Below are 14,390 nucleotides of genomic sequence, written 5' to 3'. Positions count from 1 at the left end.
TTGCCAAGAGAAAGATCATGCAGGTTTACTGGGGAGCTGCCAAATGACAGCTTGGCTTCACACCTGAGAAGCGAATGAATGAAGAGAGAAGGAAAGCCTCAGCCTGCCTCCAGCCTGGCACAAACGCGAAGAGTCCTGGGAGCATGGGTGTGAGCAACCCCTGGAGCTGCAGCAGCAGCAGATGTGACATGAGCAGAGTCCAAGTGGAAGCTACTGTGGCGGAGAGAGCGTGGGGTCCATTACCAAAGTGCGAAGGTGTTATTTGTCAGCTGCAGGCCCTAGGGTGAGGTGGAGGCCAGGCCATGGCTGATTCTTGGATGTGTGGGACAAAGCTTGGAGCTCCACACTGTACAGAAGCCCTTTGTGAGTTGATTTGATTGGCTTTTCTTCGCCTAGCCCTTGCAGCAAAGGCTCCGATCAGCTCTTTCAAAAGGCGCATTAACAATCAGCAGGGGGGATGACAACCAGGATTTATTCTTTAACTATAGCAAACCCAGTATTTTTGGATGTATAACTCATGTTTTATAAACTTTAGGGGTAGAGGGCACCAAGAGCAAGGCTGCATGACACTCACTTCTTCAGTCCTTGGTCATTTGAGGGCAGGGAGTGCCAGCATCCATTGTGGAGAGCTGCAGACAGCCTGACAGCTGCTAGCACAGCCCTGCGCTGGAGCGTGGGTGCTGGGTGACAGAGTACGGGTGCTCTTGAGCAGTCACTCCTCTTCTCCCCACACACACCGTGTGGGGGAGTGGATGTCTCTAGCGGGGTGTTTTGTGATTCTTAAGCCTTTTTGTGAGATTAAGACTACTGCAGCTGTAAAATATGAATTACCCTTGTCACTTTAACTGCCTGTAGAAAAATTAAAACACACAATCAAGTAGTTGAAGTTGTGAATTTTAGCCCACATTTAAAAATGGGAGAAAAATGCTTTGCACATGAAGGTTTTTAAAGCAGTATAATGAACACTGTGCCTGACTCATCCCTCACATGGGAGAACTAAGCAAGCTAAGAGGAAATGTCTCCAGGCAGACATTCCTCAGGGCAGGGATTTGCATCTCATTTTTCTTTTTAAGGGAAGAAACTTACAAGGACTGGCCCAAAGACTACATGTTTGTTGCCTGACCCTACCAGGTGTTTGCACTCTGTTGGTAATTCTAGAAGTCACCTGGAGACCAGGCATATCTAGCTGGATGCCTTTGCAACAGCTTTCAATTCATGGGAACAACTGTTCCTATAGTACCAGGTTGATGTACAAAGACTGCAGCACTGGATCTTCTCTAGCTGGTGACTACCACAGAAGTGTCTGTAATGTGAAGGCTGGGAAAATATCCGGCTGTTGTATCAGAGTATGTAAGGGATGTCAGATAACCCAGGGCTGCGCTAGAGAGGCAGCAGGAGCTCTGTAGAGCCTCATAGGAACATGAGGTGAGTAATCACAGCTGCAATTCATTTCAAAGAGACAAATGAGCTCCCCTAGAGAAAGCTGGGACACTTCTGCTAAGGCTGATCACTTTTTTTTTTTTTTTTATGGGAGAAAGGCTACTTTCAGGTTCAGGTGAAGGAATTCAGTGGGAAAGCCTTCTGCATTCTTCTAAGGGTGGGCATATTCATCACAATTGTGGAGATACTGACTGACTTGCCTGGGACATAAAGGAAGTCAGTGTTAAAGCCAGGAACTGACCGAAGAGACCTCCCAACTCACAGCTTCAGTGCGGTGCTTCAGCCACGAGGCTGTCCTTCCTCTGTTTCTGCTGACCCTTCATTATACACTTTTCTCTGTTAAAGTTGAAAAGCTGACTGCTTGGCAGCTGAGAATTTACCCTTCCTCTTGGCCCTGTACAATAGCAGCTTTTCAGACAGAATCTGCACAAAAGAAACATTTTGTTCTTCCTCTGCTGATCAGAAGAGCTGAGCAGCAGCTACATTAAAAGCGCAGGGCTCTGACCCTAGCTCACATTGTACCCAAAGACAAAGCTTCCAGGGGTATCGGCAGACGTGGCAGAAGACCTATGCTCTGAGAAGAGCGCTGCTAGCGAGCTGCCGTTGAGTAATTGAACGCAAAACAATGACAAAAAATGCCACGACTTCCTAAAATGAAAACACACATTGTTAGCTGGTGTCGGCCCTTCGAACTAAGGCTGCGGCACGGCGGCTGGTGCCAGGGGACACCCCCAGGACCGCAGCTGGGTGCGACACTCGCGGCCGCCTCCGCGTCCTGCCCCGCGGGGCGAGGCTGCGGGGGCCGGGCCCCCAGTTGCGCACGGCCGTTGAAAGAAGAAAAAAAAAAAAAAAAAAAAGGAAAAAAAAGGAGGAATTGCCCGTTCCAGCAGCTTTTCTCCCGAGATGCTCACGCTGAAGGAGGCGGGAGAGGCCCGGGCCCCCTAATCCCTCTTCTCCGGGCACTCGCTCCAGCTCGGAGCCGAGGCCCAGGCCGCGGGCAACCCGCTCCTCCCAGATATCGCCCGCCGCGCTCCGCCGGGCCGGAAGCGGACGCGCGGGGAAGGGGGGGCGGGGGGGAACTAGGGGGACGCATGCGCAGGAGGTGTTGCCCGGCCGCGCCCCGCCCCCGCCGCGGTGGGGGTCTGGCGCGCTCCCTGCCCGCGGCGCGAGGCCGGGCCCGGGCGGCGGGTAGCGCCGTGGGGTGGGGGGAGTGCGGCGCGAGCGCGCGCGCGGAGGGGGGCAGGGGGCGGAGGGGGGCGAGGAGGACGGACGGACGGACGGACGGACGGACGGGGTGAGAGGATGTGAAGATGGCGGAGCTGCAGATGCTGCTGGAGGAGGAGATCCCGGGGGGGCGCCGGGCCCTGTTCGACAGCTACACGAACCTGGAGCGGGTGGCCGAGTACTGCGAGACCAACTACATCCAGGTGCGGCGGGCGGGGCGGGGCGGGGCCCGCGCAGCCTAACGGTCGCCGTCCTAGCCTAACGGTCGCCGGCCCCGCGGCGGCCCCGGCGGCGCGGCGCGGCGGGGCGCTGAGGCGGCCCCGGCGGCGGGGGGTGGGCATGGGCCGGCCCCGGCTGCGCAGGGTCGTGTCCTCCCTCGCCGTTTGCTGTGGGGCTGCCTCCGCTGCCCGGTCCCGGGGTCGGCGGTCGGCCTCGGCCCGCCGTGGGGCGGGCGGGCGGGCGCGGGGTCGTGCCACCCCTGTCCCCTTGGCGGTGGGAGGGTGACAGGCGGGTGGCACCGGCTGCTGCAGCCTGGGGAGATGAACGACCCCGGCGTGACGAGGCGTTTAAATATGTACTTGATTTCTAAATTAAATTCCTTCCACTTTGTGAGCGTGTTGCATATTTATTTCGGATTGCGTCTCTGTCGCTCCTTTTCGTTCCCTTCCCACCTTCCACTCTCCTTTGCTGACAGCGCTGAGATGGTGTGATAAACCGAGGAGATGCGCGACTCCTCTAAATGTGGTACTTCTGCTTGTTAATTTAGAGCACAATGACATATGTTTTAATTGGCGTATGCCTGTCGGTTTATAGTTCCCTTCCCAAGCAGGGCTGCGGTATTCCATAGGAAGGGCAGCTACCAAGTGGTAGGTGCAGGATGAAAGCGTGATGTAGTAGGGATGATACAGAATTAGGGAGAAAGAGATCAAGCGCAAGTTGCTACCGCAGCGGGTGATTTTTGCGGTGACCGCTCTGAAGCCAGGCTGGTGTTAGGACTTTGGATTTTTCCTTTTTTTCTCTTTTTACTAGGAAGAGAAGCAAAATATTGTCACTTTACTTTGATAGTGATTGTAGGGCCAAATGAAAGAGTTTCTCCCAAAACAAACAAACAAAAGACCCCCTAAGAAGGGTCTGAGTGTGTAGGAAAGAAGGGAGGGGGAACGCGGGTTGGTGGTGTCAATGCTGAGAGAAGTACAGAGGGTCCCAGTTTTGTTTTTGCTTTCAGTCCCCTAAGTGGAGAATGCTTGTCTGTTTCCAAAGGGCACCTAGAGATGACATCTGTGGTGAGATTATTTTGTCAGTGAAAATGGGAGAGAATATTTAACCGGTGACAGAGAATACTTAAAATGTCCCTGCAAAAAAGCTCTGACTGTTTCTTTTGAATTGTAGAATCACCAGCTGTCCTTTAGAAAGAAGACTTTGCATATTTTGGGTCATTTACAAAACACGTCAATCACGTCAATTACAGTGAAATTATATAGATGTATTTTATTATGTAATAACTTTTCTTATGTTGAATTAGTGTGACTTATGTTCTTTAAGAGAAATATATTGAAATATTTTCTTATGGTCATAACCTGACATACATGTGTTTAAATTTATGCTTTTTTGGAAACTGATTTTTCTGGAATAGGGGAGAAGAGTCTTGGAAGGCAGAACTGGATAGGAAAAAGTGGATGTAGTTTGGTTTTTTTGTTGTTTCTCTGACCTTTTTTTGTGTTCTTTGTATAAGCCCAAGTTTATAAAATCTGTATTGAACACCTCCACTTTTATTGTTTTAATAAAAACTATGGAGGAGGACTCCGTGCCATTTTGTACAAAAAGAGAATGGAAAAAGATGGTTATTGCCCCTGACAGCATACAGTCCGTAAGGACAGCGTAAGATAATGGGAGACGCATACAGACAGATGGTGAGTGAAGGAAAAGAATGAGGCACTCTTGGTCAGCCTGATGGATTCTGGCCACCACACAGCAATACCCCAACTGTTGGCAGTTTATCCAAGCATCGTGACAACAGAGAGCTTTAAGGGGGAGGTGAGAATGAAAGAATGAAATTGTGTTGTGAGTGTTGACTGTGAGGTGCAGTATGGGTCACAGCATGAACATGTTTAAATTTTAAACAAGTGGGGAATGGATGACATCAGCCAGGTGATAGGATCTGGGCTTTGGAATGGGTTGAGAGACTGTGGAGTGGGATTACTGTAGAGAAGAGGTCCAGCGTGAGGGGATTCTGGATTTAGTGATGCAAGTGTCCTAGTAACAAATCTATCGGTGAACTCACTCCACCTTCATGGTGCCAGAGCTACATAAACTCCTGCACAGGATCTGTATACAAAACTGATTTTTTCTTCTCTGCAAGAGTGGGAATAGGTAGATGAATATAACTATTGGTTAGCTGGATATTGGTGATTTTCCTTCTAATAATAATTACTATTCTAAAGCTATTATGTCCAATTAAGTCCAAATTATGTTCAAAATACTAGACCTGGATTTTGTGACTAAGATGGGCTTGTGATTGCTTGGAAGCAAGTGGAAAAGTAATCGTCCAGAAAGTCATGCAGTGAAGATGAACTAATTCTACTGTGATCCTTTAGTGTTTCATTGTTGACAGAAGGTTTTGTTGTGGATATTCTTGCAGTCTCTTAGAGGAGGCTCAGACCATGACTGGGATCTGAACTTGATCTGCAGGCTGATAGGGAGTGTGGTGATGGGGGCATTGAAGGCATGACGTTGACCTGTACTTGTCAGTAGACAAGCCACTCCCTTTTCTTTTTGTGCCAGTTGGTGCTTTGAGGTTTTATTGTCAAGTACAAGAATTGTTGCAAAAGTCAGTGGAGGCATAGGTCAGTTTAATAGACAATTTGAAGTTCAGTGCTAAGGTGAATAGCAGCTTCAGAATAATCAAACACGTAATCTCTTACATGTGGAAGTTGCTAGCTCATAGTAGTAGAGTGGTGGCGATCATTTGACTTCTGCTTATGAAATGAAAAATCCGTTCTTTAAAATTTTGGCAGTGTTTATCCAAATTATGATTGATACTTGGTGAGTTCAATTACTTTAGCAACAGGGAGTGTTACGTAAATTGTTATCCTTCACTTGAGTCTGTGAGACAGTAGTGTATCAGAGCATATCAGCTTAAAATTTTGTGGAAAATTATAGGAAATACAACAAATATGTAATAAGTGGACTTGTAGCAATGAAAAGTGAGAGGCTACTGTTGGAGCAAAAAAAGGGTTTTTTTCATTCATGTTTCTTCAATGGTTGTTCTTTTTTAAATTTTCTCCCAGGGTAAGTTGGTCTCCTAGCCCTCCAGCCAATCAATTGCCTGATAAGGCGATGTATTTTTCAAGAGACACTACTCTGTTAAATAGGAAAATAAATTGATAGAAGAAAACCTTCAAGTATAATGTCAACTTGCATACAGCAGCAATTAGTTTAATAAATATTCAGTCATTATGATTCTACTTTAAATAATAATAAAATTAAGTTTTAAGCATAAATGCATAAATTGCTCAGTTTAATCTGCTTGTCTTACTACAGAAATCAAATAACTTTTCTTGCCAAAAAGGTCTTACTCTTCTAATAACTTGGAGAAATTATACAGTTATTTCTACATCATACGTGTTCTTCTTAAAGAGAAGGGGAAGATATGCATTTTTATTTAGGAGGATGTTTTTGTGGTATCTGACACAATGTCAATCACAGGCTAAATTTTATACTGTCTGTTTAATGCTTTATGTACTAGTGCTGTGTCCTCTGTTACTACATTCAGTCTCAGTCTAAACTGTGCAACAAAGTACTTCTATAAGGTGTGATTATCTGATGTACTTGATGTTATTAAAAAAACGTATTTGAAGTCTGATTGACCCAGTCTTCTGGGTCTTTCATAAAAAGCAGAGAATAGTTATACTGGACGGTGTGCCTTGTTTACAAAATTTTCATATTGCTGCATTATTTTTGTCCAGGAGTATCCTAAAGAAAATTTCTACTTATGATGGTGTAAGTAGGTAACAAGACAAAGCAATTATGCTATTTGCACATCTTGTTACTGGTATACTAACATAAATTCCAACACTCTCTTGACCTGTCCGGTTTCTTTGAGTTTGCCTGTATTAAGTCTATTCTGGAATAATCTTTTTTTTTTTTTTTTTGTTTCTCATGATCATTGCTCTTTAAAATATCAGCTTTTCATTTTGTGCAGTGCATGGAGCTTTCTAGAGTAACTGGATGCTTGTGTCTGTTAACTCTTTGTTGAAAGACTCAGAAAGAATTGCCAGATGGAGGCATTTCAGCCAGTAGATATCTAGCAGGAACAGATTTGGGGTGGGGGGAAGTCCCACCACCAAAGTTAGCATGCAGAATTGAGTGAAAAGCCAAGCCTCTGTACCTTGCTCAGCTTTCAGAAGGAGCGTAGGATTTTTGTGCGCTGTGTTGTCCAGATTCTTCTAAAAGGCTCTGTATTTCTTAATTTTTCAAGGTTATTATGCTTTACTTGTCAGCTCTAGAGACTGAAGAGTAAGCTTCTCATTTTCCTCTCTTCATAGTCTTCAGGTTGCTGCGACTGTATTGCGTTTTATATACAGAAACAGCCTTCTGGTGTTTGTGAGGGGAAGGATGGGAAGGGGATTTTTATTCCTGTTCTTAATATTTCATCCTTTTGGTTATTAGAAGTACCTGCTTTCAGCTCCTGCAGATAGCTTTATTTAAATAGACATAAAGACTGAAAACTACTTGTTTTTTAGTAATTTTACTACAGTCCATAGGTGGATGAGTTGCGTAGTTGTTTTCCACATATCTGATAATTTTACTTAGACCTTCTAAGCAAAGCCAAGTAGCTGTACATTTGGAAGTATCTTCCAGTAGGTTGAACAAGAGAATAAGGCATCTCTTAGTGTACTACTTTTAAACTACAGAAATGGTGGTCCTTTACAAATAGTAACTTAATGGTTACATCTTTAGTAATGTAATGTGAAATTTTTGCGGAGTTGCTTGTAATGACCGGTATCAGTATATAGCTTGTGTAAGTATATAGGGTATTGCAGGTATTATGGTTTAAAAACAAGTTCAAGAAAGATCTCTATTTACTGAAGATGTGTATGACCCTAACAAAGGCAGCTGAGTTAGGTTTATAAAATTTATTTAACCATCAGAAATGTGAGTATCAGGGAAAAGTTGTTTTCACCCTTTCTGTTCCTTAAACTTGCTTCTTTTATAATCCAGTTTCAGTGTAGAGCTGATTAAGCTTATTGTTGGTGGAATACTTGTTCTGCAGGCATGAAAGTGGTTATTGATTAGCTCCAGTGAATATTAGTCAGAACTTCAGGAAAATGCTGACAAGTTGAAACTCCTTAAAAATGCTAGGAAACTAGTAAAACAGTCATGTTGGATACATGGACGATATGCTATGGTGTCTTACTCCTAAGTGCAAAGAATGAATACATAGGTATTATCTGGCCCACCAGGCTATGGTAGGACTTCATAAAAACTGTGTGATTTTAAAATTGAAGTAGTACGCTGTGGTGGGGTGTGGCAGACACCTTGACTGTCTGCCAGGTGCCCACCAAGCTTCTCTCTCATTCTCCAGCAGAACAACAGGAGAAAGTAAGAAAAAAACCCTCATGGATTGAGGTAAGGACAGGGAGATCACTTGCCAATTACCATCATGGGCAAAACTGATTCAATTTGGGGAATATTAATTTAATTTATTGCCAGTTAGAAATAGAGTAGGATAGTGAGAAACAAACCCACCTTCCCCCCACCCCTTGCTTCTTCCCAGGATCAAATTCACTCCTTTATTCCCAACTCTTCTACCTGCTCCTCCCGAGTGGTGCAGGGGGATGGGGAATGGGGGTTGCGGTCAGTTCATCCACATTGTCTCTGCCACTCCTTCCTCTTCACACTCTTCCCTTGCCCCAGCATGGGGTCCCTCCCACAGGACACAGTTCTTCACAAAGTGCTCCAACATGGGTTCTTCCCATAGGCTGCAGTTCTTCAAAAATTGCTCCAGCATGGGTCCTTCCCAACGGGATACAGTCCTGCAGGAACAGAATGCTCCAGTGTGGGTCTTCCACAGGCCATAGTTCCTGCTGGAAAACCTGCTCCTGCATGGACATGGACTCCTCTCCATAGGCTGCAGCTCCTGCCAGGACCCTGCTCTGGCATGGGCTCCTTTCCACGGGCTGCATCTCCTGACAGGTGCCTGCTTTGATGTGGGCTTTCCACGGGCTGCAGCTTTTTTCAGAGCATATCCACCTGCTGCAGCATGGGGTCCTCTGTGAGCTGCAGTGTGGATATCTGCTCCACCATGGTCCTCCATCGGCTGCAGGACAACCTGTGTCACCGTGGTCTTCTCTGTTGGCTGCAGGGGAATCTCTGCTACAGTGCTTGGAAACACCTCCTCCCCTTCCTCCTTCCTTGACCTTGGTGTCTGCAGGGTTGTCTCTCACATTTTTCTCACTCCTCTCTCTCACAGCTGCTTTGCAGTGTTTTTTTACTCTTTCTTAAATATGTTATCACAGAGGCCCCACCAGCATCGCTGACTGGCTCACCTTTGGCCAGCAGTGGGTCTGTTTTGGAGCCAGCTTAGAACTGGCTCTGTCTGAGCCAGCTGGGGGCAGCTCCTGATCTCTTCTCACTGAGGCCACCCCTGCAGCCACCCCACTACCAAAACCTTGCCAGTAAACCCAGTTGCCTGAGGGGATATTACTTCAGTACACTCCTTTCATGTTAACATTTACTCATGTTTGTTATTATCGCTAAATCCCAACAATTAAAGGGAAAATAAGCTTAGCAATTAGTAAGACTGTATGTGGCCACTTTATTTTGATTTCAAGGCGTGATGCTTTCTGCAAATTTGAAGTAGCTGGCTGACTAAATGAAAGTCTTACTACTTTATTCAGTGCCTGCTCTCTCGTGCTCTCTCACATTCAGCCCGCAATTGGTTTCACAATCCTCTTTTCTCTAGGCTCCCTTAAGGCAGAAGGTAGAAGTAACTGAATGGTAGACTCTGATGCTACTAGAAAAGAGCCAGTAATACTACTAATGGTCTTTTGGGGTTCTTTACTTTTTCTTTTCCTCCCTCCCTTTTACTTACTTTATCTCGAAGTACCTAAGCTTTAAGGGCCTGGTAATTTAAAGGAAGGTTGGCAGATACTGCTGCTTGAAGGAGAGTTAGATAGCCTCCCTTGCATTATCAGGATATATAAAAAGAAAAATCTGCTGAAGGGACACCAAATGTTTTCAATATTTATGACAAAATTAGAAAAAAGTACTTAAAGTATGTTGTTTATGTGTCTTTGATTATAATTTGCTGAAATAAAATTCCATAGTAAGTAGTTCAGTCACAGTATGTGCCTGTCAGAGTTGTAACTATATTAAATGGTTGCACAGATTGTTATTGCACGTCTCTCTATACTCAGGGTTTACAGTGAGGTTGTTAGGTTGGTAAGTTTAGTGAGGATAATCCAGCTGTAGGACCATCTTGACTGTTTCCTTTTAAGTGAGTCAATGTAGCTGGCAAAGTTCATGAAGTATTCATCACTCAACCAATCTACTTTTCCTTTGCATTAACTGTGCTGTGTTTTGCTAGGAAAGCTAATTTAATGCATTCAGTAGTGTCACAAGTTCAACCTGAAGTTCAGGAAGAGTAGGACTGATTCTCTATTGAGTGGATGTGGGAATAGTATGAGCCATTTTACTAGTGGTAATGGGAGTTGCTGGTGGTAATACTGTATGTAGAGGTGTGAAAATAAAATTTGTAAATATGCAAGTTTCTAATATAAAGTGTTGTAAACCTAAGTGGCATTCTAGTTGTTCCCTTCTGTAGTTTATTTTCAGATTGTGGTTATTGAATAATATTGATCAAGAATTGTAATTCAGAGTAGCAAGCTTCTGCATCCTACAGTTAATAAGCTCTCTAAAATTTATTGTCTGTTGCTCATGTTTTACTTGCATTTGCAGTTGTTAATCTTTGTGGCTTAGTGCTGTAGGTTTTAAGGAGGGAAGTGGTGCACCACTGTGGTGCACCATGTAAGATGAAAAGCTTCTCCAGTCAGTGCTTTAAGCAAGTGAAATCTTACTGTGGTATGTTCAGCAGAATATTTTATTGAAGAAAACATTGATTTAAGTACCACGTTTTGCAGCAAATTTTCAGTAGAGTCTGCTGGCCTGTTTTTTCTTGGATTTTGTTTTTAAGTACTATGTTTTCACACTTAATCGTGCACCTGAAATTAACATCTTGCTTAGTAATCCAAGTTTTGTAAATTTTGTTGGATACCTGTACCTGGGACTTTAGTCATTGGGCAACTCATACTTCATGAAGCAAAACTGTGTGTCAGTAGATGAAGCATGTAATCACAGGACACTGAATTTAGGTTCATTTCTTTTCAGGGTTCTCACAGGCTAGGCTGGCAATTTTTTCTTGAAGTGGATGAACTAACATGTTCTTGCAAATGAGTTGTGCCTGCTTCAGTGAGAAATCTTGATTTTCTGGTCCCCAGGTGCAATGAACAAGTTGCTCTGTCAAATTTATAGTGATATGCTCTGAACCATGGACTCTATACATGCTATTCACTTTTCCTGTAGCTTATTTCCCAGTAGATGTCATTGTAATATCTATTCTTAATGGTCTTTCAGTTTGAAATATAAGTGCTTGTTTTATTAGTATTGGTTTAGTGTTACCATAGTGAAGTTGTTTTATGCTCAGTGAATTGCAGTGTGAGGAATAAATATTACTTGGTTTGGGGTTTTGGTAGCCTGTATGTGTTGGTTATACTAGCCAAAGCTAGTTTTGTGCTGAACTCATAACTTTAGTATTTTTTCTTAAAGCTAAAAACTTTTCTTGGTAAATGTGAATGTTTTTGTTAGGGTATTTTGTAACTTTGTTGTGAATTTACTGCTTTAATATATATGAACTCTGTCAAAATTATTGGCAATAACTTTGGGGTCTTTTATTTAGTTTTGAGCTGACTGCTGTTTTGTCAAAGTTGATTTATACTATTGATCATATCAGGTTTTTAAAACTGTACTTTTAGAAGATCAGATCATAGCTATTAAATTGCTATTTCAGCTGATATTATTAAGAGATTTTAGGGAAGCCTGAGGTGCTTTTGTTTGAAGATTCTTATTTCAACCTGCATGTCATTATTATCAAAATGTTTTTAATTCTGTTCAGTTTTCAAATTGATATTTACACAAACAAATAGAGGAGCCTCAGAAGAACTGTTTCCTATATTGTGAACTGTTTTTCTTTTATGTTTGTATGACTATCTGTCATATGAATTCAGTTGGAAATAAATGATAAAACAAGCTGCTGATCTGATTTTTGATGTTCTATGGAAAATGTTTTGTGGGCAAATTATTGGGAGGTTGATTAACATTGTTAGAAAGCAGATACTAATTTTTGTTATTCTTTTTAGTGAATCTCTTTGGTAAAGGATTAGGATAAACCTTGCAAGAATTTCTGTGAGGTTTTGTTTTTTAGTGTTAATATAAATTGGGTTCAAGGAAGGAGAAGAAACTGGTTTGAATTTGGGTTTTGGAGTTGAAGGAAATCTTTCTATTATAGCTATGTAGAATAAAAATTAGGAACTTTTGCTTCTGACTGGCTTATGAGAAGATGGTTTGCAAAACCTTCTTGTCAGCAGTTTTCTTTTTGTCCTGTGCACTACCAGCTGGGCGCCTCTGGCAGTGGCTCTAAATTTTGTGCTGGGTGCTGAGTACTAAGAGACATTCAGATTGAGATTTATGAAGGCCTGCCCTAACAGGCTTGTCCAGTGTTGAAATGTTGAGATTGAATGGGCTGCCTGCTGGACCATCCTGAAAAAGGCTCGGCTTTGTAGATTTGAAAACTTGCATTTAAAATTGCTAAGTGCATAAATTCTTCCTGTTACCCACATAGAAACCTTTGGAATGTAAGGTAGCTAGAAATTAAAGCAGTGCTTGTCAAAATCTGCAAATATTAGGCTTTGCTGCTGTTTAGGGGCAAGATTGCTGAGCTGATCTAAAGCTGATTTAACATCTTCCTGCTTCTAGGTCTAACTATATCCTTGTCCTGGGTCTGGTCATTATCTGATCATTTGTGAGCCCCGTTCAGTTAGGTAAACCAACAGAAAACTAACTAGGACAAGAAAAGCATTGCTGCTTTGCTCAGTGATGGTGTGGGAGTGTGAAGTGAGGGAGGAGGAAGACCATCGCTGCTGAGGGCAGTGAGCTGTCAGATTGACTATTCTAAGGTAAGAGAGAAGTTCTTCAAGGTATCAGGCATCAAACTTGGTTATTTCAAGCTTTTGCACAGCAGCAGTGCTGCTCTTTGGGTCTGAAGGTTAGTAGTGAAAATGTCAGGTGTTTCTGACCCCCCAGCAGTGAAAACTGTGAGCAGTAGGGGCTGACACTTGTTAAACATGAAAGGGTCATGACAGATAACCTTTAGGTAATACATGACTTTTGAAAGCAGAATTAGTGCTTGTCTTTCTTATAGTCTGTGTCATAGAACAAAGTCTGTTCTCGGTACTGCTGTTCCTAGCAGACAGGGATATATAAACATAGCTGAAATAGTATTTTTGAGTCTGATCTCTTTTTCCAAGAGAAAATTTTAGTCTGTTTAACAAACAAAATACACAAAGCTATCTATTAGTGTATGTATAGTATGAATTAATTCAAAGCACACATTTGTTTTGATTTGCTTTAATAATAATCATTAATTACTGTGCATTTACTGAATATACAGTGCAAATTCTCAAAATGGTTTTGAAATTTGTCCTTTTAAACAGTAAGTTTGAGAGGCGTTGGGTATTGCAAAGTTTGTAATTCACTCTGATTTTTTTAACTAGGTGGCAAGTTTGTAGGTTGGCATGAGAAGTGGAGCTTGTTTATAGCTTTATTATGTGAGGCAGAATGTTTGCTGCAGAGTGCAAAAGTTTGTTGTCTACCTACTTTTTTATTGGGTAAAAAACACAGGTCTGCTGCAAGTTGTGGGGAATGTAAATATGTTAAATATCCCAAATTAAATGGCTGTCTTCAATCAGTTAACATATATTTATCTGTCTGGAGGGTGGGGGGGGCAGGATGACCAGCACAAAGTATTCAGCCAAAAGAAGGAAAAAACCTCTTATATAGTAGAATACTGAAGATACCATGCCATTATGGAAAGTTTGCAGTAATTTTCACTATTTATAAATATGTCTAAAAGGAGAAATAATGAAAACAAAAGCCAACCTCTTATCCCCTACACTGCTAACAGCAAAATAAGAGGCTGAGGTGGATGACAGATGTCAGAGAGATTGAAAAATGCCCATATGAGCAGAACCTTGAAAAAGGGGCTGCTATTTTTGACAGAGAAATAATAAATTATCAGAATATGCAAATCATATTGGTAGGAGTACGAACTATGTACACTGGTTTTCCACTTTTCTTGGGTAAAGTACAGGGATACTAAATTTAGTTTGGTAGGTAATGCTATTTAACATAATCTATGGAATTATTGCTATGAGTTAAGGCTCAGGATTTAATGGTATTCTAAGAAAGGCTAGCCATTTTAAATAATGAGAATATAAGCAGTTTTATCTTTTTCTTTCGTATGTTTTTGCCTTGCATTTATTCTGAATTTGTCCATGATGGAGTTTTATACCCATTATATGAAGTGTTTTCTATTGTCCGCTATAATCCATTTCACTGGATTGTTGGGGATATTGCTTCTATTTAATATAATACTTTCTGTATCCTGAATA

The 14,390-nt window shown here is 42.6% G+C and overlaps 1 protein-coding gene across 18 annotated transcripts in view; it reads left to right on the top strand.

Moving 5' to 3' along the window:
* Positions 1 to 2,685: 2,685 nt before the first annotated feature.
* The window catches only part of ABI2 (abl interactor 2), a 73,217-nt gene continuing 61,512 nt past the window's right edge, over positions 2,686 to 14,390 (top strand). For all 18 annotated transcript variants that reach the window (XM_049799779.1, XM_049799769.1, XM_049799795.1 and 15 more), the window contains exon 1: positions 2,686 to 2,867. In XM_049799779.1, coding sequence (XP_049655736.1) covers positions 2,751 to 2,867 — 117 coding nt within the window. In that variant the 5' untranslated portion in view covers positions 2,686 to 2,750. The remainder of the gene's footprint in view (positions 2,868 to 14,390) is intronic.

This window comes from Accipiter gentilis, chromosome 1 (genome assembly GCF_929443795.1).
Source record: "Accipiter gentilis chromosome 1, bAccGen1.1, whole genome shotgun sequence".
Lineage (NCBI taxonomy): Eukaryota > Metazoa > Chordata > Aves > Accipitriformes > Accipitridae > Astur > Astur gentilis.
This window is presented reverse-complemented; position numbering and strand designations above follow the sequence as displayed.